The sequence below is a fragment of the Acanthopagrus latus genome, chromosome 19 (assembly GCF_904848185.1).
Source record: "Acanthopagrus latus isolate v.2019 chromosome 19, fAcaLat1.1, whole genome shotgun sequence".
Lineage (NCBI taxonomy): Eukaryota > Metazoa > Chordata > Actinopteri > Spariformes > Sparidae > Acanthopagrus > Acanthopagrus latus.
Window position 1 is genome coordinate 23153807 of NC_051057.1, and position 26297 is coordinate 23180103.

Here is a 26297-nt window from a genome sequence, read left to right on the forward strand (position 1 = left end):
CAACACCTGGACGTGTGTGTCTCTGTCTGTGGCGGCGTTCCGACTAACAGGAGCGTCTCGTTCCTGCAGGTCTTCTTCGCCTCGGTGCGCTCTGGAGGCAGCAGTCAAGTCTTCTTCATGACCCTCAACAGAAGCTCCATGATGAACTGGTAACGCCTCTCCTTCGACCCGCAACCCTCCTCTTCTTCACTCTGAACATCGGCCGACATCAGGAGAGAGGGGCGAAGGAAAGACAGGAGGACAGTGTGTGTGTGTGTGTGTGTGTGTGTACAATGTGAGTGTGTTTGTGGAGGACAACAACGAGCTGCTGAACAGACGATCAGACAGCTGGAGTTAATAGACGCCCTCCACCTGTAGGGGGCGCTACAGGCCCAGTGACGGTGTCACAGCGGACCGGACCTTGGCCTTCCCTGTGGACTGTTGGACTGTTGGACCGGGCTGATGGTCGTTCTTGAGAGATTTGACTTTAAAGCACGCCGACATCACGCCGAGTAGCCTTTGACTTCCCCGTGTGATGGAGCGGGGAGCTGTAGAGAAGTTCTCTGTGTAGCACATTAACGATTTCTCACAGGGTGTTCACACTGCGAGTACGATCTGTCGGCGCCGGTGTTCTGACTTCACTCAGACGTCTAGAACTGCGCCGTGTTCAGGTAGCATCACTAGAAAAAAGACAACTCGAGCTCGTCAGTGACGCACAAAGTGGATGCAACCATTTAAACCAAGTGTCCAAATGTGAAAGTCAGTCGAAGCAGAATGCAGTCCACACGTAGCCGGGTAAAGTTCTTCTCTCCACGCTGAGCTTTTCGAAAATGAAGTGGATGTCTGTTTTCCAAGTTGACAATCACAAGACAGATGTGGTGAAATCTTGGGTCATCAGTTCAAACCCTGGTCACCACCTCGTCCAACGCAACTCGGAGACTGAGCGCCACCTATTGGCCTCGTCTACAACTCGTCCGATAAAATACGCCATGAAAACACACAGAGTCGAGCTCAGCAGCCAACAGCTCCTGTGGCCAAAGTCACTTTTCAATCTGTCACTCCGTCAACATTTAAGAAAGAGTTTCGAGGCCTCAGGATCCCAAACAGCCGAGTATTTAATGAATCGGATAGAAACAGAAACAAAGCAAAGATCCAAGACTGTGTGCAGAAATGTTTAAAGAGTAAAGGAATCCACTGAGGCCCAACGGTCCACTTTATCAGAACCAGAAGTAAAATGGTGTCTGTTCTGGGCCGAGACGCATCCTGCAGCCAAGTCTGATTCAAATCCATTCTGTGGTTTTTGTGTCATCGTGCTGTCAAACCAACCAACAACAAACAAGATGATGAAAACTTCTTGTCAGTGTCTTTACTAGTTCTTTGACTAAACAACGCTGCAGACAAATCTTACAAAACTGAAAATAATAATGCTCGTATCAAACAGCCCGGCACACGGAGAAGATATTTTACAGCGGACAGACGCCTTAAAGTGAGGCTCCAGTCTGAAGAGAGATCTTTACAAAACAAACGTTTCTACATTAGCCGGCTACGTGTGGACGATCAGCCAAACGATGGTTTCAAATAACACATCTGATGGTTTTTATCATCTGAATCCCTTCTGATGCCGATGTTCTCTAGACTAACATCTTGTAGCAACAACAAAAAAAAAAGAAAAGTAGCGCCGTCAGTTTTATACCAGACGAAGCTCCATCAGGATGGTCGTCCTCCGTGTCGCTGCTGCTGCTCACAGTGTGAACACTCACCCGGAGCGCCGCTGCTGCTGAAACACCTTCTGTTCCCCCGTTTAGGAAACAACATCGAGGATGCTGCACGGTCAAGTTTCAGCTACTGTGTCCTGGTTAGGTTTCTGGTTTTGGGGAAGGAAGGTTGTAGATATTGTATTATTGCTGCAGCAGCAACACAACAACAAAAAAAATCTTCACATCGTTTCTCGCAGGAGGAGTTTGGCGTCAGTGTCGTCGCCAACTTCTGGACGTTTCTACTTTTTGCTGCCCCTTTAGTTCTCTCCACCTTTTTCTGTCCCTGCTGTTCTGTGTCCACCGCACCTGTGTAAATACTCACCTCGATGTTACAGACTGACTTTACGAAGCAGGTGAGAACACTGAAGAGGAGAAAAAAAAGATAACAGTCTGGCTTTTTTTGTCATCCCTCTGTGAATCTGTCCGTTCTGTAGTTTCTCTCAGATTGGAGGTTTTTTTTCTGACCGAGCGAAGACTCACACAGGAAGTTTGGTCCGGGACACGAGTTGACTCTATTTCTCTCTCCGTTAATCCATCGCTGTTTATTTAGTCGTGCACCTCGCATGGCGGCACACGTGTTCTTACCTGTCGTCACTCGTTCTGAATTGTAAGTTTAAGGCAATACACTGACTGGTCTGACTGCAGACGCTGAGACTCTTTCTACGGGAGCCCTGAAGCATTTTTCCGTCACAACACTGAGCTGTATAGTGAAAGTTTTAACTTAGCTTAGCATCTGGGGCTTTTTATCTCACGGAGTAAGTCAGATAAGTCAAAGATTGTACACTGGATGATTATACATTTGCCATTAAAGTTATATTTTAGGCATTAAGAGCGAGCAGGACGGGGCTCCGCATCACTTTGGATGACGTTTTTTCTATTTTTCACAGGGTTGAAACTTTGACGATGTTCTCTGACGTTTGTGGGATCAAGACTGCGAGAGAGTTTAAAAAAGTGGATCATCTTTTACTTGATATTTTCTGTTATTGTTCGTTGACCTTAAAGGATGCGATGGGTGCAAGCGATGCCAGCTGAAGCCTTTTACATGTGCAGGATGTGAGTGTTAATCAGCACCCTGTGAATAAAGGTCAGGAGGCCGAGGGTCAGGTGGAGAAACCATAGATGAAAAAAGATATATATACTGTAAGAGTTCTCGTTATGATGATGATATCTTACTGATCATTTTAGAGAAAGACAAAAAAATAATAATGTTCACTTATTAAAAGCTTAGTTGTCTTTCTACAGAATAGAGAACATAGCTATAAGAGTTTCTAAAAAAAGAAAAAAAAATACAATGTTTTTATTGTGGTATTATTTGTATTTGTATTTCAATTTTTGTACGTATCAAGACTGTGAACGTATGTATGGCTGTCAGCCTGTGTGAGAGTGTGTGTGTGTGTGTGTGTGTGTGTGTGTGTTGGAGTGTGTAGCTGAGCAGGTGTGTGTGTGCACAGGTGTGTGACATGCATGTGAGTGTATGTTTTCACCTCGTCTGAATCACTGGAATCAGTCAGAAAAGACGACCTCAATCTGGTAACACACATCTGTGATGTTGGAACTTCTACAATAAATGTCCTCTCCTTGTACAGCGACACGTTGGCTCCGCCCTCTTTCTTTACACCTCATTCTGCAGTTTCTTCCCTCCTGATGATATAAAGTCCTCCTCTCCTCCTCCTGATGATATAAAGTCCTCCTCTCCTGCTCCTGATGATATAAAGTCCTCCTCTCCTCCTCCTGAGGATATAAAGTCCTCCTCTCCTCCTCCAGATGATATAAAGTCCTCCTCTCCTCCTCCTGAGGATATAAAGTCCTCCTCTCCTCCTCCAGATGATATAAAGTCCTCCTCTCCTCCTCCAGATGATATAAAGTCCTCCTCTCCTCCTCCTGAGGATATAAAGTCCTCCTCTCCTCCTCCAGATGATATAAAGTCCTCCTCTCCTCCTCCTGAGGATATAAAGTCCTCCTCTCCTCCTCCAGATGATATAAAGTCCTCCTCTCCTCCTCCTGAGGATATAAAGTCCTCCTCTCTTCCTCCTGAGGATATAAAGTCCTCCTCTCCTCCTCCTGATGATATAAAGTCCTCCTCTCCTCCTCCTGAGGATATAAAGTCCTCCTCTCCTTGGCTGCAGGTCATCCCTTGTACTTAGCCAGAATAAAGCAAAGAAAAGTAGAATGTAAATTTTTTATATACATAAATATCAGTCCAGTAGTTGATAGATGTGTTTTCAGTCACATAAGAACTGTAAACAACAAAACAAATATTAAAATCAGGTTAAAAGTCTTTCTAACATCTCTTATTCAGTTGAATAATATCATTTTTACCTGTTTTATTCTGAGAAATTATTCCTGAATCACTTTATTAACACAGTGATTCACAGTGTTAACGACAGGAAACATTCACAACACTAAAAATTAGATGTTTTATTATTGTCACGACTGAGTAAAAATAAAATACTTTGTGATATAATATTTGATGCATGAAAAGGTTAATATTTCAATTTATATACTCTGATTAGTCAACTTGCAAATACTGTATTTTGGTAGTAAATGACGCGTTGAAACCATTTATAAGCAAAAATACCAGCTCGTAACTTTTCTAATACGAGGATTTGATTTTTCTCATCTCTGAATATTGTTTTTCAGAGTAATCAGCATTTATACAATAATTGCACTTGTTAGTTTCTATCATAGAAACCAGCGAACATACATCAGCAACAAGCAAATAAAACAATATAACATATAACTCTACATGGATACAACAAACAAACAAACACCGGTGCTAGTGTCAGACAAATACAGTCCTCCACAACATCCTCGTGCACTTGGTTTGCTGAGTCTTTTAAAACTGAATATTTTTAGTTTTGGGAGTGTTGCTAGATCAAAACAAGATAATGAAAGATTATTAGAACAACAGAGACCCTCTGCACACTGTGGATCACTGATAAAGCTCCCACTCTTTATCAGTGGTCGTGAACTGGGACCAGAATCCCTCCAGTTGAAGCTGCGTCATCGGGGCTTAAAGGAGCAATATGTAGTTTTAGAGAGGACAGTTTATACTCAGAACGTAGGTGCCAGGACACTGTTTGGGGCTGGAAAGGTGGCAGGGTCCGCCACATAGATAGATAGACAGATAGACAGATAGATAGATAGATAGATAGATAGATAGATAGATAGATAGATAGATAGATAGATAGATAGATATTATTATTAATCCCTAAGGGGGATTAGGTCATAATAGCAGTGGTCCAAGTACAAACACAATCAAAATGTAAGGGCAAATATAAAAATAATAAAGTACTATACACAATAAAATGCTTAAGCAGTTACAAAAACAAGATAAAATACTGAGGTAAATAAAATAAAATGAGCAAAGTGGAACTTAAGCTGCAGTTTTATTTACAGCGATAATGATTTAAAGTGCAATAAATTATGTGTGTGTGTAAACAAAGTAAGACAGAATGAAACTGTTTCGTCATCGAATATCAGTTTGTTTATTCTGTTTATTCAGTCATGGGAATGAAGAGAGAAATTATCTGGGTAAAGTGTAACTTCCTGGACTCTCTGATTTTATTCTATTTTATTTTACATGTGTGCATTGTGTCTTTTTGTCTTCTGCTTTTCAAAATAAATATATGTTTTAATGTAAAACCTGAATAAATCAGATTAGTGGTGGAAATGGGGCGCTTCAACCAAAACACCAGACGCCTCGATTCCCCCGTAAGAACGACAGAACTGCTGTGTTGCCAGGTTTGCTTGGTACGGACCTGGCATCCCTTTCTGCCAGGCTCCAACCGGAACACATAAACGCCCCCCTCCCTCCTTCCTCTACGGATGCTGCAGTAAAGTTGGCCGCGCCTGCGCACTCACGGTCCTCTTTTTCGTGGAAGGTAAGTGTGGCATGGCGCGTGTTTCTGCCTTGGGGGGATAAATGGGAGACCTAACGGTTTTTTAAGTGAGCTGAGGACGGATTCACAGGTATTAAAGTAGCCGTGTGCTGTTCGGAGACGCTGGGTGAAGTAGTTCTTGGGTTTCGCGGCGGTGGAAGAGCTTTCGCTGGGCAGGGTGTGGGTGTCCATGATCCAGCTAACACCATCAGGTTGAATCAAAGGGACATGCGGCCTTCGGCGGCGCGGTCGGTGGAAGTCGCTTGTCATTCTCGGCTAATTTCTGCTTTTTCCGCCACGCGTTCAGAACCCGCCGTCTGCGTGTCTTTCGCCTTTTAAACTCATATCACATATAAATGACGAGCTACACCGCAGCGCGCTGTCGACCGAGCGACAATCCCTGCCTTTATTTGGACGGAGCTGAATGGGCTGCTAGCATGACTAGCCGCTGTTAGCATCGCGTTAGCTAACACAGCCGTATAACGGTATCCGCTGTTTGCGAGGCGGCGGCGCATGTTGGTCGGAAAATAACCGCCGCGGCGTTAAAAGCGTCTTCCTACGATGCGAGCTCATGTAATGCGGTTTTTTCAAACATAAAATATAAGCTAACTCGAGCTAATGTTTGCGTAATGCAGCGGTATTGTTAGCTGGCCCGGTAACGTTACCGTTATCTGGCGCAGCTGCACTTGTAAACTCCAGGCCGGCTAACGCTAACTTGTTAACGGCTCGCGTTAGCTAATGTGTTCGTGTGAGACCTCCGAAACCACCGGTTCGGTTCCCCTTGGAGTCAATGTCTTTAACTGACTAGAATTAAAACATTTTGATTGCTAATTAGCTAATGTTAGTTTTTTTTTTTTTTTTTGATGAGTTATGAAGTTTAGCTGAAGTTGCAGTTAGCAACACATCAAAAAAAAAAAAAAAAGACGCCTGGTGGACTTGAAGCTGCGCAGCCGTCCACCCTCGTGTCGAGTCGGGTAAATTGTCCGCACTTCCACATTTCGATGTCGCTTTTTGTGTTTTTTAGCTTGACTTTAATCACTCACGGCGGAGTTAATTAAATCGGCGGAGCAGATCATGAGGATGCCACTTTTCTCGAGATCTCGCGATATCGATTAGCGGTGTAGCGCTTGAACCGCACAGTGGGGCCCTGAAAAGGCTGCAGTGGTTCCGAGCTCAGCCCAGGCAGCGACAGGGCCATTAAAAAGTCATTTAACCCGCCGGAAACCTACATATCATGGGATTGCCTATCAGGTGTTCACACACAAGAGGTTTACCTTTGTGTTTACCAGAGCCTATTAGTCAAAGTTCACAATACCAGAAAAAAAAATGGTATTTAAAAGTCCAGAGTTATTGATATGTGATAGGAATGTGGGCAGATCTGGTGGGTTTTTTTGGTTGGAGATTATAGAATATGTAACGCTGCCTTGTTTCTATAAGAAATGGATGTAAAAACATCAAATGCTAACCTTTAAAAAAAAAGTCTTAAACTTATTTGCAACAACTCCCTTAAAAAGACCAGAACTAGAAATGCGCAGGTCCATCTCAGTACTCGTGCGTGCTCTCAGTGGTTCATAGCAGAGATGCCAATCTTCAGAAAACCCGTCTAAGATTTAGTTTCATTAAATGTACTTTGTAGTTAATTCGCAGATAAAGAAAACATTGTTTTAATGACTGAATAAACAAACTAACTTTAAAGGACAACACTTTAATAGTGTTTTACTTTGTTTACATGTGGCGGACCCTGCCACCTTTCTAGCGTCAAGCTATTTTCCTCTGAGAACAGCTTGTTTACTTGCAGAAACATTTTTTACGTGAGTTTGTATCATTACCTCATTAATATGGTAAATATTAAATTCAGAGTTTTTTCCCCCTCCAAATGTAGCGTCTCTTTAACAACTCGTGAATATAAAATAACTTGGCCTTGATGAAATGTGAGAACATTTTTGTGAGGTTGGCGTTCTCTCCCTGGAGGTTTTATTGTAGATGAGAAGCTAGATTAAAAAAATCTGCAAGTAGTTGATGTCGCATTACTTCACACACTGCTGTGATTATTGCAGCCGTCATGTAAACACCTCAAACTGCTGATCTTTAGAAAAAACACACAAAGATAAAGCTCTTGCAGAACCACCAACAGGCTCGTCCATCACTCGTTCTCACCCTGTGTACCTCTCAGCTCCACCTGTAATATTTTCTAGCCTAGATACAAACTTAAACAGCTCAAATATAGTAAGTTAACATGTATTTGATCCTTAATCAGTACTGAGCCAAATGGATTGACGTGTGGATATCTTTTTCAGCGCCCCTGACCCATCGCACCATGGCAGATCCCGATCTTGATTTCACATGTGGCGAGTCTGGCGCCTCCGCCACCTACCCTATGCAGTGCTCTGCTCTGCGTAAGAACGGCTATGTGGTGCTGAAGGGACGTCCCTGCAAAATTGTGGAGATGTCCACTTCCAAGACCGGCAAGCACGGACATGCCAAGGTAAAATCATCCTCAACCCGTGGTTACTGTAGCCCCTTCAAACTGACGGCAGCTGTGAGGAGGCAGTGCAACATTAAAAGGAAAAAACTCAACCAGCGTCGAAGATTTTTGGCAGGATAGGAGGCTCAGCTTGGGTTTAAAGATCTCAGATTTCACATCAGTCTGCGCCAAGCTGCCTGAAGTGTTGCTCCTGTAATGCACAGTGTGCTTATCTTTTTCTTCAAACACCAGAGTGCTGCCACATGGACTTTAACCTCCTGTGGGACTCACAAATGTTGAGAAAAAAATTAAGATTCTGGCTGTACACTTGTAAAAGTTGGCATCACTCATTTAGTGATTTAAGAAAAAACAGTGTAAAGTACGATGCTCAGTGCGTACAGTACATTGGGATCCCTGTTCACCTGCCTCCTAAACTGGGGGAAACATTTTACCTGACTCATAGTCAGTCAAGGGCCTCAAAACCAGAGATGATTCAGACAAGGGAAAGTATCAGAGTGGAAAAGTTGAGGGCCTGGATTGCTTCTGTTGAGTTGTCATGCTTTTCAAGAGCACCAGGCACAATTTTTGTCGACACTGTTATAGGCAGCATGTGTTCACGTGTACTCTTCCTGCTAAAGGTGTGATATGTAAGAATTGTCCACCTGTCAGATTCATACCTCTGACAAATTTGGGAGCAACATGCCACCAAGGTAACATTAACTGTAGCTGCTGTTTGGTGGTGAGCTCAGTTAGCTGCAACTAGCGGTCGTATTGGCTGACTCCACCACCTGAGCAGTGTTTATGATCATGAGTGTGGCTTAGGGCGAGCTGGTTACGTATTTAGGAATTCAAATTTTGGAACCAACATGTCAGAATGCATTGACACTGCTGAGCAAGATGCATGAAGCAAAAGAAAACACAAAGTTGAACAGCAAAAATTTTCATGTTTAGGATTCTTAAATACTTCACATCACCGTGTAATCTTTCCTTCGGTAGGTTAACCTGGTTGGCATCGACATCTTCACCAACAAGAAGCATGAAGATATGTGCCCCTCCACCCACAACATGGAAGTTCCCTCCATCAAGAGGATAGACTACCAGGTATGGAGCTTCAGACTGTCCCTCACCAGTGTGTCAGCAGTTTACCAACAATGTGTAACTCGATTTAAAAAGGGCGTGTTTTCTAAAGCATCATGTTCAGTTCTCTGTTGTGAGGCTGGAAACAGAGCTGATTAGTAATCAAGGAGACTGATAACTGGAACCAACAGATTTACAGGAAAGAAATAATCAAAATGTAACTAAAATGTATTCAACTGCTGTACTTAAATTAGATTTTGAGATACTTCGCTTCAACATTTCCATTTTTCTGCTACTTAATCCACTTCATTTATTTGATCAATTTAGCTGCTGATTACTTTTCAAATTCAGATTATTCAATGCAGATCAGCCGTTACATGTGACATCAGATCGTGTTGTGACCACTGAGTGTTGACCACATGCTGAGGCTGCTGCACCAGAGGGAAATAAATTGTATTTCATCTGTAAGATGGCGTTGATCATTGGGGAAGTGCTGAATATCTGCACCGATAATCTAATCTTTACTCGGTAGCCTCATGTTGCTTGCTCAGTTTACATCGAGAGAACTTGCATTTGACGATAGGTACATTTATCAACAGCATTTTCAAACGCATCAAAAATTGTCTTTGAGACTGCAGTAATTCTGCTTGTGATCCAGTTTTCTCTTCCAACTGAGGATCTTTTAATATGATCAGGAAAGTATTTGTCGGCATAATGCAATTAGGACACGTACAAGAGTTTGACACTATTGCTCCACAGCCGGTAAACAGAAATAAGATTGGAATCAAGACGGTCAAGTCTTTATTTTTGCAGTACATGTGGTCACTGACTGTTTTCTGATGTTTCCTCACCTTCTCAGCTGGTTAACATCAATGAGGGCTACATGTCCTTGATGAGTGACAACGGCGACATCAGGGAGGACCTGCGTGTCCCTGACAACGACATCGGCAAGGAAATCGAAGCAAAGTTTGATGCGGGTGATGAATTCATGGTAAGTGTAAACGGATTCTTCTGAACCCCCAGCACAGATATGCCAGATTATTAAAAGGTCACAAGATAATTGATGGGTCTGTGTAGTTCCTGGCCCAATTGCAGGCAGGAAGACGCCCGACACCAGAGACTAAAAGACGACACAGCAGATTTTTGACATTGTCGGCAGCAGTGAGAACACGACACCGTCTTGATGTGTCTACCATGTGTGTTTATGATTGTGACATTTTTAATTTTCCCTCCTGACAGCAGACGGGCTTCAGTCCTGAATTAAAGCAGAAAGTCACAGCACGGAGGAAATGTGAAGCGTGCGAGCCGCACGTGTAAAGTTTCAGATGATTGACTCGAACATGTTGTGTGCACTCTCTGCAGGTCACCGTGATTTCTGCCATGGGGGATGAATGTGCTGTCGCTACCAAGGTCTTGGCCAACAAATAGGGAGACGGACTTTGCTGCCCAGGCAACAAGCACCACCCACAACCAGTCTCTTGCATTCTCATTGGTTCTGTCACCAAAGCGTCGGCCTTCACAGACAACCTCAATCATTCTGTTGTGATTTTCTCATCATTGATCTTTTTTTTTCCCCTCCCCTTTTCGTTTCTCTTTTCCATTGCTGTTGGGAAAAGTTCCACCGCAGCTCGCTGCGTGGCGCTCTGCCTGATCGCTGAGGTTTTGTTTGGTAACAATCGACTTTATATAAAACAACTTCAAAAATAATGATCAGTTGCTCATTCCTGCTTATTTTTGCCTTCAAGTGTTGGTTTCACCACTCACATTCCTGAATGTTTAAATAACAACGGGATTCAGCTTTTGTATGATTATTTTTTTATATTCTTGAATATAGCAGGTCTAGCCTTTTAGAGGGAAGGGAAGGGGGGCAGTTTTTTGAGTTGTTAAATCAGTGGGAGGGAGGGGTCGCCCCTGTAGATACTAAATTCTGGTGTAGATTGTCCCTCTAGCAGCCATATCGCTTTCCAGCATGGCCTTTTGCTCTGGTTCCTGAGTGGATTGGGCGCGACAAGGTCCATTTTTCTCCTTATTGCTGGTAATGGTGGTGGCTAGCACTTAGAGCACTTGAGGTCCACCCCAGCATGTCAAAGCTCTAAAACCAAGAAAAGAGAAGTGTTTTTTGTTTTTTTTTTTTCCCCTCCCCCCCAAGAAGACCAGAAACAAGCTTCAGTGATTTACCCTCGTGATGCCAGTCTCTTGTCTGTGTAGAAGTTTGAGGGGCGTGAGGGTCCTGTGCACTCACACCTCTCGTCCACCGGGGCAGTCGAGGGCTCACCCCGCTGCCCCGGTCATCCCCCAATACAAAAGGAGTGTTATATCTTGTTTTGAGAGGCATGAGTGTGTAGCGGTGTGGGCCTCCGAAATGTGGGAGGCGGTTTGCAGTGAGGCGTGTGGTTCTATTGAGGGACTCGATCGGGTTGGGGAGGGTGGTAGAGTTGCAAAAATTTTTGTTCACTCGAGGCCTTTGTCACCTGACTGGAGATGGCAAAAATAAAACGATGAAACAAATGGACAAAAACTGCAAACTATGTCTGGCTTTCTGTCTCCAATACACCCAGTAATTTGAAGTCGTTGTGGTATTGTGACGGTGTGGCTCACAACAATGGTGGATTTCTAAAGTGCTCGACTCCTCTAACAACAAACCTAATCCCACAATGTGTAGTTTACAAACTCCGAACTGTCAGCGTGTAGAGAGGTCAGGTGTGGTGACAATGTCTGGTGGTGAAGGGCAAGACACTCGTTCTGGTTTTGAAATGTGCCACAGGACGTTTTTCCCAATCTATAAGGATCACACTTCAACTTAAATTTGCAGTTTGTCAGAAAACTAATCAAGTGAACGACTGCAAGGGCCCAATTTCAAAGTCTGCATACCCAACAATCACATAATTGGTGTCTGATGTAACTCTGACCAAAAACCTATTTGTAGCTGCTTCTGTGTGTTGGCTTTCTGAAAACAATCTCCTTTTATAATCAGCGGCTGAAATGCGTAAAGCGTTTTCCCCCTTTTTCAATACGTGTATATTTTAAATTGACAGCCTGTGGTCGTTTCAAACAGGATCCAAAAGGTGTCTTGCCGTTGACTTCTGTTCAGAGGGTTCTGCCTCTGTGTTTACAAGCTCCAAACATTTTTTTATTTTTCAAAACTTTATTGCCATTGATGCACAGTAACAGACAATTAACATTAAAGAAAATCACCTTGAGATTGGGTTTCACTTGTCATAAAGAACAAATTACACCATTATAGGGGTAGATCATACTTGCAGTTACCTGATGTATACCTGCAAAGACTGTACATAAAAATAAAATGGATGAAAAATAAAAAATTATGGTACAAGAATCCTAATAAATAGTCAATAACTGGTGTCACTGTTAGCTGCAGCTGTGTTCCATCATGCAAACATGTCTGACTCCTGTGTTCAGTTTCATCCACTTAATCATTTTCACCAGAACACCCAACAGAACTCTGTCCAGGTGATCAGGTAACACTTCTTTCTGAAGAGCTTCAGTGGGTCCAGGCGGATGTCAGAACCCATCTCTAGAATTTTCTCCTTTAATGTTTATTTTTGGGCATTCCCAAATCTGAGTATGGTCACCAACCACATCACAGCTCCTCCAGTATTTGTTAGCAGAATTGTCTTCAAAGTTGTTGTCTTAAATCTGGCGCTACAAACTGGACCAGGAGGTGAGCGTTAAAGCCTCACTAGCTGTTCCCGCCTGACACCACACACCTGGGATTTGGTTGGGTGTAGCTGTGGGTATAATTTTGGTTGAACTCAGCTCTTGTTTCTGCTCACTGTCATATTTAAACTTTTCCATTTCCATGAAAGTGGATCACAAAACACACAACATAAATCATAAATGGTGTTTTCATCAGGGGGTCAGAGGCCAGTGGTTGGGAACTCCTGTCCTAAATAACTCGGCTCAAAACTATTTTATTGGTCCATTCAACTGAAGATGTGTCGATAAACTCCAGTTTGAATACAAGTACAACCTGTTTAACAAGCAGGAGCACCAGCGAAAATCCTGTTTGTAGATCTTTACTTGCGATGATGCGACTGACGCTCAACTGTGAAGCTCAGAATAGTGCAGGTGATTAAAGGGGCAGTATGTAGTTTTGGAGAAGAAATTCAAACTCCAAACTTAAATATCTACAGTATTAATGAGGCAATTATCTGTTCTATCAGTGAATAAAGCAGCTGTTCTCAGAGGAAAGTAGTCTAGAGGCAACAAGTCAAAAAGTTGTGGATTTCGTACAGATACGAAGACCGAAACTGCGGGGAGGAAAAAGCATCCTGTGCTTCAACATTTCCTGGATGTGTGCTGTATTTCTCTCTGTTGTGTGTCTGCACATGTAGTCATGGCAGCAGATACCGTGTCTTCAGCTGCAGGGCGGAGACACGCCCGGCCTGAGAGTCCTCCATGGTGGTGCGATGATGATGATGATGATGATGATGAACAGTCATGTGAGCCTCCCTGCACGTCTGCAACCACAAGAACCGCCACAATGGAAAGAAGGATGCATGTCTGTCATGGCTGCTCTGACTCATCTGGATGGATTTTGTTTTTTTTTTGTTTTTTTCTCCCTGCATGTTCAAACAAATGCAGCCGACTGATGTTAGCAGGTCTGAGGCCCGTGTGTGTGTGTGTGTGTGTGTGTGTGTGTGTGTGTGTGTGTGTGTGTGTGTGTGTGTGAATGGTTAACCAGGCTCAGCAGGTTTATTATCAGGGTGTGTTTGGGCTGTGCTTGACCTTTGGACTGATCACCTGACACAGACAGCGGCTGAAACAAAACAACAGGTAAAAAAAACAACAAAAACAACTCAAACTGTGACGTTTTCAGATGAATCCTGGTGACGTCAGGCTGTGTGTGGTGTGTGTTCAGAACATAAATCACATTTCCGGGTTTAAAAATGTGCTCGGGTCTTCAGTCGAGCCATGTTCTCTGATTCATGTGTGGAAATGTTTATTTCTGCTGCCTTCACCATATTTGGTAAGGGCGTTCCGCGCGGCGCTAACTACGTCACGGCTGCGTCACGTCCGACTCTCTCTTTCCCTTCCGAGCTCCTAACATGGCACCGGTAAGTCCGGCCACCTCCTCCAGACTTTACTGTTTTTATCACCAATCCTTTCACCTTTTTGATTTAATCCACTCAATATCGTGTGAACCGAAGCGAAGCTTCGACTTTAGAGCTGAGTGTCGAACAATGAGCGCGTTTAAAGGGGAGCAAACCGGCAAGTTAGCAGAGTTAGCATTAGCTCGTAATATTCTTGACGCTAGCTTACACGTGTCCCATTCATCAGGCGGTCACAGGAGGCAGAACCCCACTTAAAAAAAGTCGCTTTTACTTTGTATCAGTGTTTTTCCTACTAATAACTTACCAACTTGATTTGCACATGTTAGTCTACATGTAGTCTCTGGCCCACTGGTTAATTCGGCATGGCATAAATATTAGCCATCCTATTAATTAATCTTATTTAAATGAAACTGCTGGCAGATTATCCAAAGCCTGCATTGTCTGGACCTCATTGTCCTCATTAATAATGAATTAAATGCATTCTTACTTAATAAAAAGTTATTTTCACCACTCAAAATGAATTATGGACATTCGGGATATTTCAGTGTTTTGCTTGATTGTTTATTCCTCGATATCTAAAGTACAAGTAAAAATAAACTATAACTATATTTACATCTGATTTTAACCTTTTTTCTATTGGAATCACTGTTTTTCATTGAATTGTCAATATCAGTATGCAACCTTTAAAGTAACTAGTGATAAGAGCTATCAAATAAATGTAGAGTAATACAATTAGAATATTAACCTTGAAAAGATCAGATTGAGTTTAAATTCGCAAAAGGGTGAATTCATTCTGTCGCTGCTCGTTGGCGTTAACATTTATTGACAGATGTCTTTACACGTCAGCAGAATTCAGGTGAATGTTTCCTGTCACTGTTTATTTATATTGATTTTATTATGAACAATAAGTTGTGTACAACTTGCCACTTCTGTTTTATAGTCCAAGTCAGTTTTAATATGTTAGATATAATATTTTACATTGTATCTGATGTATTTCTGTATAGACTCATTATATAGGTTCATTAATCTATATGAAGCATTGATATTTTACTTTGTTGACTACTAACACAATGTTTCATTTGTGACCGTTGAGGTGAAACCAGACACAACCAGTGTTGAATGAGCTTCTGTGAAGAGACACTAGTCAGCAAAAGAGCCACGAGAACATCTGTTGTCTGTGTGGGGTCGCGACCCCTCGTGGGAGTTAAACTTAAAATAGATTTTATCTGTATTTTTGGGAAAAGCCAGTGTGCGTTCAAATGAGTCTGGACTGGACCCACACATCTCTTTTTCTCTTGTCCAGTTAACTGCTGTAAGCCATATCTGTGCTGCTGATATCAACATTTCTGATCTTGTTCCTGTTTTTTTAAACCTCTCAGATCAAAACAAGGAGGCCGACTGTTGGCAAGAAGTCCAAAAAGGGAGCTTCATGGAAGTTCACCTTGGACCTGACCCACCCTGTGGAGGACGGGATCCTGGACTCTGCAAACTTTGTAAGTCTAACTGCAAAAGTTACTGTGCTTTAAGTGACAGACTTTATTTTAACAGTTAATTTTGGTAAAAACACAGTTGAAAATGTGATTATTTTTCCCGCACGTAATCCATAATGTAGTCATGACAGGGTTCATTTAATGGCCTCTGCAAGCAGCTAACCTCGTGTCTGGACTAGGGCTCCCTTCCCTAGCTCCTAATATACTAGGGTTCTCTTCCCTAGTGCGTCACTGTGCTCTGTCCCGCAGGAAACCTTCCTCAAGGAGAGGATAAAGGTCAACGGGAAGACGGGGAATCTGGGTAACATCGTCCAGGTCGGCCGCATGAAGAACAAGATCAACGTCACGTCTGAGAAGCAGTTCTCCAAAAGGTGAGATGACACAGTGGAACCTCAGTAAACATTACCGGGAATCAGAACGCTGCTGTTTCCTGCTTCAAAACAGAAACCAGATCAATATTACTAAAATAACAAAGACTGATTCATATTTCATTGCACTTCAAACATCTTAGGACTAATCGATACCCTCCTTTCCCCTCCAGGTATCTGAAGTACCTCACAAAGAAGTACCTGAAGAAGAACAACCTCCGTGACTGGCTGAGAGTGGTGGCGTCTGACAAGGAGACGTACGAGCTGCGTTACTTCCAGATCAGCCAGGACGACGAGGAGTCGGAGGCAGACGAGTAGACGCTCGCAGCTGTCTGTGTGTCCGGAGAATAAACGTGGAAAAACAACATTTCTGTCATGTTTTTATTCTGTTATGCTACTAAAAAAATCTTTGCACATTGAAACATGTGACAGGTGTTGAAAACAAATGCACCTTCCCACAGATGGTATGTGGAGTTGGACTGACAGCACATCAGATATTCACTACACAAACTCACAATAACAATATCTAGACATTTTTCACCAAATACGACCAGTCAGATGTATCTGACAGTGTAGGAGTGTGTAGAAAAACAACAAATCAACTCGACATTCTCCTTTTATGACGGTGTTATAGTTCACTTCAGCCTCGTGTTCGGACAAATCAAGACCAGACAGAAAAGTCAATTATAAACAGGTGCTGGACTTTTTATTATATGTAATACAAACATTGTCACTACCTGTGTATCGCTACCTGTCAACAGATATCTGTTTAAAATCTATTAAACTTTACATTAGCAGAAGATGTTGAAACGGGACTAAGGTAGAAAAATTAAAGGTTTATAATTTTACAAAAGGACAAATTCAGGATGTTTTTATTACTGCAGATCTTGTAAAAAAAAAAAGAAACATCATCCAGTTTCATTGATGGGAGACTTGTGTGTTCACAATCATTTCACCGTATCACAACAGGTGTTTCTATTATATTGTCCACCTCATTTATATCAATTTGGTCAGGCTGATTAACACCAAAACCTCAAACTACATCCTCTAACATTATCCAACGCTGATGTCGCCCTGCAGCGACACCATGATGCGACGATGTGACCTGATGGAGGCTGAAGCAGTACACTCAGTGCACACTGGGTGGAGCCACAGCTGGTGTCCACATACCTACATGTGGCGTTTATTACCAGCATCGTTCAGACGGAGCTGATGGAGCTTCACGTCCAAACTGAAGAATTTTAAAATACAGAACTAATGCTCTCATTTCAAAATGTAATTAGCTTTTTTTCTCCTCTTTGTTTCAGAATCAGAAGTTGTAATAGTTTTGACACCAGGCTGCAGTGTTAACCTCCAGATGAAACTCTGATAAACCCAGAAACAAGAAACATACACACTCCTGCCTGGAGCCGTCAGGACTATGTTCTATAGAATATATAATATATATTCTATATATTCTTAACCTCAGTGTGGATCAGAAACACTGAGAACGTTCAGCTTTACTGTCATCGTGCAAAACAGGATTGCAAAGTGAAATGTGTTTACAGATGTTGAACTATTGACAATACAAGTAAACACACACACAGATGTTTAGAATATCAGTGTAAAATGTCTCCTGTCTCATTTCCATAATATAACTCAGAGGCGTCTTTGTTTAGGTTGGACAACACAAAGTTGTTCCTCCGCAGGGTTTAAATGGACATTAATGAACAGATGATTATAATATGAGCTGCTGTTTATATGATGTTCATCAGGATACTGAATCCTTCATGTCTTTCATGATCTGAGGACGGAGGCACGGTGATAACTACGAGGACAGACACGTCAGTGAAGGGAACTTTTCATCCAAGAACCACAGAAGTCCTGAAACACGATGAAGAAAGAAGTCAAAACATTTTTTAGAAGATGTATTTCCCCAAGAATTTTAATGAGAAGAGAAAGATTTTCTACAAACTGAATAATCAAACAACACACTTTATTCTGTTTTATTTCATATGTGGCGGACCCTGCCACCTTTCTAACTTCACACAGCGTTCTGGGACCTTACTGAGAACAGCTTGTTTATTCACTTGTGGGGACACGTTTGTATTATTACCTCATTAATATTGTGATTATTTGAATTTCTTCTCCAAACTAGATGAGTCTGTCTGACTTATTCTAGTTTATTTATATAAACACAGTTCAGACACAAGGCAAGTCAAAGAGCTTTACAGAGGCACTGAAATGACATTATGATAATTTATTACAGAAGACAAATCACTGTCAACATCGATTAAACTGAACTCAGTGTGTAAAATTCATCGTTGTGCCCTCAGGAGCCTTCACAGCTCGTCAATGCTTCCAAACAAGTGAAAACATGAAAAAGCAGAGTGTGACCAGAGGACGAGTGAGACACGCTGAGGTGGGAGCTCGAACCCTGCTGTCGCACGAGGTTTCACTTCGTCAGAACAGACTGATGAAGGAAACTCACAACAACAACACACACAGAAGCTTCTCCTTCTTTACAAACTGTGTGATGATGATGAGGCGTCTCAGGCTGCAGAAACCTTCATTCCCTTAAACAGAAAAGGATGTTTTTTGCTTCACTGCTGCTCTTCAGTGTGTGTGTGTGTGTGTGTGTGTGTGTGTGTGTGTGTGTGTGTGTGTGTGTGTGTGTCTGGATTCACTCCCATCCGCTCATCTGTTGTGTATAAAGCACGCAGCCTCAGGAATGCATCCACCTTCAGCTGCTCTGCGGCTGATGGCGTCTCAAATCCTGATGTGCAGAGTCGCAGTTTGTACAGACGTTCCGACTGACGAGCTCACAGTTTATATTCAGAGTCCTGATTTAATCGGCCTGCGGGACAAATGATTAAATGAGGGAAATTGTAAAGAAATACAATCAACAAGGAAGCAGAAGTGCAGGAAGATGTTTCGGAGCTCTGAACTGTCCACGCTCACAGTTACTGACACAATAAAACTACAGATAACGGTCTTCTAAGCTGTTCATGTTCCTCCAGCAGAGAGTTTTCGTCTCTTACTGCTGATTTTTCAGGTACTTTCCAGTTTGGCTTGAAGTCCCCCTGAGAGAAGCTCTGACAGTGTGTTAACAACATGAAACTCAGGTCGCATCAATGTCCATAAAGTGCTGACAACAAAATCAGCTGCTTTGTTTCCCCCAGAGGTTCTGGTTTTAAATTTAAAAGTATAAGACGGTGAGGTGATGATGTGGGACTGAAGCCCGCTGGCCCGCTTTGAGGTTAAAGATATAAGATGTAAAAATGATTAGACGCATTGTTCTGATCATCTCAGATGTTCCAGCAGAGAAATCCTCCAGAGTTTCATCTGCTCGTCTGTCTGGAACTTCAGGAGAGTCAGAGAGGAAGGAAGTCTGAGAACCAGACCCAACAGAACCAGAAGAACTCTGTAGAACATTAGAGAGTTGAGGTGAAGCTCTGAGTGAAGTCAGCACTCAGCAGAGACTCTGGTTCTGGTTCTGGTTCTGGTTCTCTGTCTCCTCTCTGTAACGTTACGTTCATGAATTAAAGTCCATTTCCCCTCCAGCTTCAGTCAGCAGAACAGAACAGAACAGAACCACCCGACAGTGGAGGTCCGGTCCGGATCACTGCTGCAGTCAGGCTGATCAACAGGAGTGAAGAGCTCTCCTCCCGTCGGTCAGCAGCTCCGGATCAGAACCTGATGAGTCTGCTGGTGTTTGTTCCTCCAGTCGGTCCGGATCGGCACCAGACTCCACTCAGCAGCAGCAGAATTAACATGTTGTGTGTTTAACAGATCATGTTTGCAATGATGTCATCAGGATGATCAACCAATCAGAAACATCCAGCAGCCTGGTCTCAGCGTGGCTGCTCCACAGGCTGATGTTAAATAATGCAGCAGGTACACGGGATCGCTGGTCCAGTTCTGAGCACCAGAGCCGGACCAAATGCTTCAAACTGGACCTGATGAAACGGACCTGATGGGAGCTGCATCACATCAGAGTGAACCGACTCTCCAGCAGGAAGGATTCACAGCTTCTCCCACAGCCGTGACCAGGAACAACCTGTCTGTTCCTCCTGTTTCAGACCATCATGTCACGGGTGACGCAGTAATCTGACTCTGAGTATCATCTTACCAGCAGAGAACAACTGCAGTACAACACAGGATATACATCCAGCCAGCAGCCACTCAGGGAAGGTTTCACTTTAAATGTCCCCGTCCACCCACTTAGTGTCTTCTGAGACTCTGGAGGAGGTTTACGAAGTCAGAGAAAATAACCCAGATGATGTGACAGAGAAGTTATGAAGGTTAAACTCCTGGTTTTGAGATTTAGCTGAAGTGACGCCCCGTCTGGTCGAACTCATGGGACCTTATTTCAGATACTGAATGAAGAGAGACGGATAATTTATGGATCCTGATGAACTGAGTCATGAATCTCACACGTGATGTTTGTCAGATCATCATCAGGCTGATGAAACATCAGACTGTGAAAATACGTCATTATAAAGACGTCGCAGCCGACAGTGTCAGAAAGTCTGTGTTACAAACAGGAGGTGTGAAGTTTGACAGATGTGATCTTGATGCTTGAACTGCATTCTGGGAAATGTAGGATCCGTAGTAGAGACTGTAAATCAGGATCTGCTGCTTCGATTGTGATCCTCGTCATCAACTGAATAATTGTTCATTTGTTTGTCTGTTGTGAATCTGCCAACTTTACTGAAGTACTTTTCAAATGTGAGATCTTCAGGATGTCTGAACGCTGTTTGTAGCCATTTTATGATGTTAAACTTTTTGTTTCTGTGCGTTTTAAAACACGTCCACAGGAGAAAATGACTGAGTTTACAGTTTTGGATTTTTTGGATCCTTTCAGATTCACGTCACCATAAAGACAAAGATTAAACTCCTCCTGCAGGCAGAAAGTTGGAAAACTGAGACAACTTTCCATTACACAGCTGGTACTGCAACACACACACACACACACATACACACACACACACACACACACACACACACCTGGTCAGTTCCCAGCTCTGCATACAAAAACTAAAGAATCGTCACTGTTGGCAGCAGCTGAACAAAGTTAACTCTCACACATCTTCTCAGCAGTTCGTCTCCTCTGTCCTATGAATGAATGATGACACACACACACACACACACACACACACACACACACACACACACACACACCTGCTCAGTCTCAGGTGTTCAATAATGTATCAGCTGATCACATGGTGTCAGGTCTGAATGATTAACGCTGCCGTCTCCTCTCGTCACCATTTCCTGCAGGTCTGCAGAGGACGTGGACTGAACCGAACGCCTCCCGCACTTCTTCAGAGAAAACACAGCAGGTGAGTGACTTACCTGTCTGCTCAGGTGTGCATCTTCACACTGCATGTTTTTATCAAGTAGGAAACTCCCTGTGCTCGTCACTGTCTTCGGTCCAACCTGCTGGTGTTGGTCAGATTCAAGTGTGACGCAGTAATTTCGGCTCAGTTTTAGCTTCCACAGTCGAACCTTTCCGTTGTGAAAGAAGATCCTCGGTGTTCATTAATGTTTCAGAGAGGGAGTCTCGCTCTAGTGAGTGAGGAGAGCAGCTGATGGTTTCCCATCATCAACCTGCAGGCTCACAGCATCATCAGGGCTGGACAGGTACACCTTTTACTCACCTGGTGGTCCTGTTTGCTCTCCTTGTTGTCCTCTACCACGTCTTCCATCTCTGTGTTTCAGAGTCGAATCTCTCCACGAGGATCTTGAAGAACGATGACGACGACAGTGAAAGAATGATAGAGGTGTTGTTGGAGAACAGAAGGAGTCTCACAGGAACATAAACAGGTGTCAGACAGGTGCAGCGATGGCGGCGTGGCTCGGCCGGCTGTCTCTGGGCGACGCCTGGTACAACATGTATTCCCGCCTCCTGAGGACCAAACCCATGGGCTCCATGGCTCGCAGCGCCGACGACCTCACCGAGCTCGACGAGGGGGCGGCGGTCGGGCTCGCTAAGGTTCTGACCACCGTGGACCTGGTGTCGCTCGGGGTGGGCAGCTGCGTCGGTACCGGGATGTACGTGGTGGCCGGGTTGGTTGCCAAAGCGATGGCGGGGCCCGGAGTCATCCTGTCGTTTATTATTGCAGCGCTGGCCTCCATACTGTCAGGTGACAACACAGAGGTGGTGATAACAACAACTATGTTTAATCTGACCTGACGTCTCTTGTATCCTCTAACTGTGTGTGTGTGTGTTCCTTGTTGTTTAGGTGTGTGCTACGCAGAGTTTGGCGTCCGGGTCCCAAAGACGACCGGCTCGGCGTACACCTACAGCTACGTGACGGTCGGGGAGTTTGTGGCGTTTTTCATTGGCTGGAACTTGATCCTGGAGTATCTGATCGGCACGGCGGCGGGGGCGTCGGCTCTCAGCAGCATGTTCGACTCTCTGGCCAATCACAGCATCAGTAACTACATGATAACGCACCTGGGCACGCTCAGAGGACTCGGTCAGTACCATCAGTACGCTGAAGAGCAAATGAACATTAAATTGTTTTAGCTTTGACTTAAATATCTGTTTGTTTTTGGTCGTTAAGCTCCAACTGTGACCAACAACCACAGAAGCTTTTTAACTGTTTTATCCACCGTTTGATTGACAGCTCGTTTGAGCAGATATGATTTTATATGCCCACCCTAAAGCCTACAACAGCCAATGAGTGGCTGACTCACAGTGACTCACTCTCTCATCTTCCTCCTCTCTTCTGAGCCACCAGCCTCCAGATTTCAGATCCAGTGATATAGTTTATGTAGTTTTCTGTGTTTTGCTCTTTGAATAGTTTGTTTTTCCACCTCAGCTCTTGTTTCTGACTCTTTTATCTGCACAAAGCTCATCTGCAGGCTTAAGATTCACCTTAGAACCTTTCAGAAGAGCTCCAAACCAAGCCCTTCCTGTCGTATTGATCCTTTCTCATCTGAACACAAACTTCCAGTCACTTCCTCACGCCAGCGAAACCTTTCTGTGTGTGTTCGTCTCAGGTAAAGGTGAGGACACGTACCCCGACCTGCTGGCCTTGTTTATCGCCCTGCTGGTCACGGTGATCATCGCTCTCGGTGTGCGTAACTCTGTGGGCTTCAACAACGTCCTAAACGTGGTCAACCTGGTGGTCTGGGTCTTCATGATCATCGCCGGACTCTTCTTCCTCTCCGCCGGCAACTGGGAGAACGGAAACTTCCTTCCCTACGGCTGGTCGGGGGTGAGCTGTTGAGCCGCTGTGGTTGTTTTAGTCGCTTGTTTAAAATCCCCTCATTGACAGAAAAGAGAATAAATGAATGTGTTGCTGCTGATCAGGTGATGCAAGGTGCAGCGACTTGCTTCTACGCCTTCATCGGCTTCGACATCATTGCGACGACGGGAGAGGAGGCGAAAAACCCAAACACCTCCATCCCGTACGCCATCACCGCCTCGCTGGTCACCTGCCTCACCGCCTACGTGTCGGTCAGTACTCACCTGTTTGTTCTTATGACATGAAGGAAACAAATCTCCTGATTTTGCTCAGCCTTTGATGAACAGATGCAGGTTTCCTTCCCTTTGAATGTGCGATTTGTGAGATATGTCTCCCTCCCGTCTCTCCAGGTGAGTGTGATCCTGACTCTCATGGTTCCCTACGACCTGATCGACGGCTCGGCTCCGCTCATGGAGATGTTTGCGGTGCACGGCTTCCTGTGGGGGAAGTACATCGTGGCTGTGGGCTCGATAGCCGGACTCACCGTGTCTCTGCTGGGCTCTTTGTTCCCGATGCCCAGAGTCATCTACGCCATGGCCCGGGACGGACTGCTGTTCAGGTGAGGAGGCGCGACACAAACACATGATTACAGGTGAGACGAGGTGTCCTGGTGGTTCACTCTGTGATGATGTGTGTGTGTGTGTGTGCAGGTTCTTGTCTCATGTGTCTGCGCTCACACACACTCCCGCGGTGGCCTGCGTGGTGTCGGGTAGCTTCGCCGCCATCCTCGCCCTGCTGGTGAGCCTCAGAGACCTGATCGAGATGATGTCCATCGGCACGCTGCTGGCCTACACTCTGGTCAGCGTGTGTGTGCTGTTACTGCGATACCAGCCTGACGAACAGACCGACACACACCAGTTCAACTCCGAGGACAACGTGGACGGGTTGAAGCACCTGGACGACGGCGCCGTCCCCACCAAAGACGACCAGATGCTGATCGGAGACGACGGTTCTTCGTCGTACCACGCTGGCGGGACTGAAGGAGACGGTGACGACTCTGATTTCCACACGGGCCACGCCTCGCTGCTGAAAAGGCTGCTGGGAGGTCATTACTACACCCTGCGGCTGCGGCTGGGAATGCCCGATGCTACGGCCAAACCCACTCCTGCCACCGGCCGCACAGTGACCCGCTGCACCCTCCTCCTCTTCCTCATGTCCTTCCTCCTCTGGTCCACCGTTATATTTGGCGTTGAGCAGGGATCCGGTGCCGGGGCGGTGTTTTCAGGACTCATGGCCACGATGATGGCCGGGTCCATGGTGAAGCTTTTAATTCTGATCATACAGCAGCCAGAGAGTGGGCGGAGACTGCCCTACATGGCGCCCTGCGTGCCCTTCATCCCTGCAGCCGCCATATTGGTCAACAGCTACCTCATGCTTAAACTGTCTCCACTCACCTGGGCCAGGTTCACCGTCTGGTGCTTCATAGGTGAGATGATACATTCTGCATTATTGATTTAAAGAATAGATCTGTGGAGCGCCGGGTGTTTGACCAGCAGGGTGTTTTCAGGACAAAGACATCGTAACAAACGTTTGTACAAGATTTTGCAACACTACACAGATGCTAATGTAACTAAAAGTGTAAAAATGAGATGTTTAAAAGTCTGTTTATTGAGGAACGATCACAGGGAAAGGTAAACTGGAGAGCAGATAACTGGGCGGAGCTTTAGATATTTGATTTTGCAGACTTTGTTCTGTTGGAGCTGCAGTTGGTAGACAGATGACGCAGTGAGGGTTGAAGAGTTTCACACCTTCTGGAACTCATGAAGGTTGATAACACGTCCCAGCTGCTCAGTTTCTCTACCTGCCGTTCTGTGTTTAACCGTTTCCGTCTGTGCGTCTTCAGGTCTGTTGATCTACGGTTGTTACGGCGTGTGGCACAGCACTCTGGAGCTGAACGCCCGGGAGCAGCAGGCGCACGCCAGCTCCTACCAACGCTACGACGACCACCTCGACGACACGTTCTCCCCCGACGACAACCTTTACCCTGAGGAGCAGGACGAGAGACCCTACCAGGGCTGGTCTGCCCCTGAAGAGAGGGGGAACGACTACCAGCAGCACGTCCAGCACCAGCAGGAGAACGAGTACGAGGACCTGGAGGGAGAGCAGCATCAGAGCCAGTACCAGGATGATAATGAGCAGCATGGATACCAGTCTGGACCTGGAGGCCGGCACACGAGCAGGAGCAGCCGGGCCGGAGGAAGGACCAATCATGGCTTTGATGGGGGGGAAGAGGAGGACTGAGCCGAAGACGATTCCTCTTCCTCCTGCACGAGACACTGAATCAAATCATCTCAAGACGAGCAAAGGTCGTACCTGGAACCCCACAGGTCTCATTCCCAGGACGTCAAATAGACACATGTTGGGTTGGTAAAGCGTCCCGAGCAGCAACAAAGAGAGAAAATCAGAAACTCTCTGCAGATACGAGACACTAACACGCCTTTTCTCCACATTCCAGCCTCCCTCTCTGTCTGTTTACAGCTTCTTACGTCTTTATCTCGTCTGAAATCCGTCTCACGATGTTGGGAAGGCGGCGTGCGATGGTGCATCAAACTAAAGTAAGAAAAGGCTGTTTTGAAGCTGTGAGGAGGAGAACGTTCAGGTGTCACAGGCTGTCAGGAAGATAAATACTTGTGTGCGTGATACAACCTGATTTCAAAACCAGTTTGGATCTTCTATCTCCTGCAGCGTGAGTCCGACCCGACTGCGTTCGGACCGTCTTCAGCTCCTCTCGACTGTTTAACTCACCATCGATGCAACGAAACAGAAGTTTTCAACCGCTGCCTGTAAAATCTGATTTCCTTTAACCGTTCACGGTGTTTCTGAAGCTCTGAGAGTTCCTGTCATGTTTGTTGTTCTTGTTTGAGTGAACGGTGTTTGTTCCATTAACAGAATGGTCTGTTTTGTTTGTGTTGCAGGATTAAATGTCTCATTGTGAGTGAACGACTGAGACTGTTTATTATTCAAAAAA

At 44.6% G+C, this 26297-nt stretch overlaps 4 protein-coding genes across 15 annotated transcripts in view; all 4 read left to right on the forward strand.

Moving 5' to 3' along the window:
• Nucleotides 1–3325, forward strand: part of tnikb (TRAF2 and NCK interacting kinase b) — a 41916-nt gene extending 38591 nt beyond the window's left edge. For all 11 annotated transcript variants that reach the window (XM_037080003.1, XM_037080010.1, XM_037079999.1 and 8 more), the window contains one exon: nt 70–3325. Coding sequence is in view for 10 of the 11 variants with exons in the window: in XM_037080010.1 (XP_036935905.1) it covers nt 70–153 (84 nt within the window). In the remaining variant the exon portion in view is untranslated. The remainder of the gene's footprint in view (nt 1–69) is intronic.
• A 2142-nt stretch (nt 3326–5467) lies between these two features.
• eif5a (eukaryotic translation initiation factor 5A) lies at nt 5468–11683 on the forward strand. 2 transcript variants are annotated; one of them, XM_037080131.1, is made up of 5 exons: nt 5468–5620; nt 7915–8102; nt 9078–9182; nt 10018–10149; nt 10521–11683. In XM_037080131.1, the coding sequence occupies exons 2-5, from the start codon at nt 7935–7937 to the stop codon at nt 10584–10586; spliced, it is 471 nt and encodes a 156-aa protein (XP_036936026.1). In that variant the 5' UTR covers nt 5468–5620; nt 7915–7934; the 3' UTR covers nt 10587–11683. The 2 variants fall into 2 exon arrangements, with proteins under 2 accessions (XP_036936026.1, XP_036936025.1); XM_037080130.1 differs by lacking the exon at nt 5468–5620 and adding an exon at nt 5793–5829.
• A 2505-nt stretch (nt 11684–14188) lies between these two features.
• rpl22l1 (ribosomal protein L22-like 1) lies at nt 14189–16458 on the forward strand. Its single transcript, XM_037080134.1, has 4 exons — nt 14189–14236; nt 15613–15726; nt 15973–16094; nt 16265–16458. Exons 1-4 carry the CDS (start codon nt 14228–14230, stop codon nt 16407–16409), a joined length of 390 nt encoding a protein of 129 aa, XP_036936029.1. The 5' UTR covers nt 14189–14227; the 3' UTR covers nt 16410–16458.
• Nucleotides 16459–20717: 4259 nt separating this feature from the next.
• slc7a14b (solute carrier family 7 member 14b) lies at nt 20718–26226 on the forward strand. Its single transcript, XM_037080053.1, has 10 exons — nt 20718–21022; nt 21354–21415; nt 21627–21716; nt 21795–22219; nt 22319–22555; nt 23082–23299; nt 23395–23541; nt 23680–23888; nt 23980–24755; nt 25173–26226. The coding sequence occupies exons 4-10, from the start codon at nt 21919–21921 to the stop codon at nt 25568–25570; spliced, it is 2286 nt and encodes a 761-aa protein (XP_036935948.1). The 5' UTR covers nt 20718–21022; nt 21354–21415; nt 21627–21716; nt 21795–21918; the 3' UTR covers nt 25571–26226.
• The last annotated feature ends 71 nt before the right edge of the window (nt 26227–26297 follow it).

What these genes read in the sequence shown, in the direction of transcription:
- eif5a (XM_037080130.1), top strand. Translation starts at nt 5,808, where the DNA reads ATGATCCAGCTAACACCATCAG. An exon ending in GATCCAGCTAACACCATCAG is followed by an intron (nt 5,830 to 7,914) that starts GTTGAATCAAAG and finishes TATCTTTTTCAG; the next exon opens with CGCCCCTGACCCATCGCACC. An exon ending in GCAAGCACGGACATGCCAAG is followed by an intron (nt 8,103 to 9,077) that starts GTAAAATCATCC and finishes TTCCTTCGGTAG; the next exon opens with GTTAACCTGGTTGGCATCGA.
- rpl22l1 (XM_037080134.1), top strand. An exon ending in TCCTGGACTCTGCAAACTTT is followed by an intron (nt 15,727 to 15,972) that starts GTAAGTCTAACT and finishes TCTGTCCCGCAG; the next exon opens with GAAACCTTCCTCAAGGAGAG. An exon ending in GAGAAGCAGTTCTCCAAAAG is followed by an intron (nt 16,095 to 16,264) that starts GTGAGATGACAC and finishes TTTCCCCTCCAG; the next exon opens with GTATCTGAAGTACCTCACAA.
- slc7a14b (XM_037080053.1), top strand. Translation starts at nt 21,919, where the DNA reads ATGGCGGCGTGGCTCGGCCGGCTGTCTCTGGGCGACGCCTGGTACAAC. An exon ending in CGGGACGGACTGCTGTTCAG is followed by an intron (nt 23,889 to 23,979) that starts GTGAGGAGGCGC and finishes GTGTGTGTGCAG; the next exon opens with GTTCTTGTCTCATGTGTCTG. An exon ending in CACCGTCTGGTGCTTCATAG is followed by an intron (nt 24,756 to 25,172) that starts GTGAGATGATAC and finishes GTGCGTCTTCAG; the next exon opens with GTCTGTTGATCTACGGTTGT.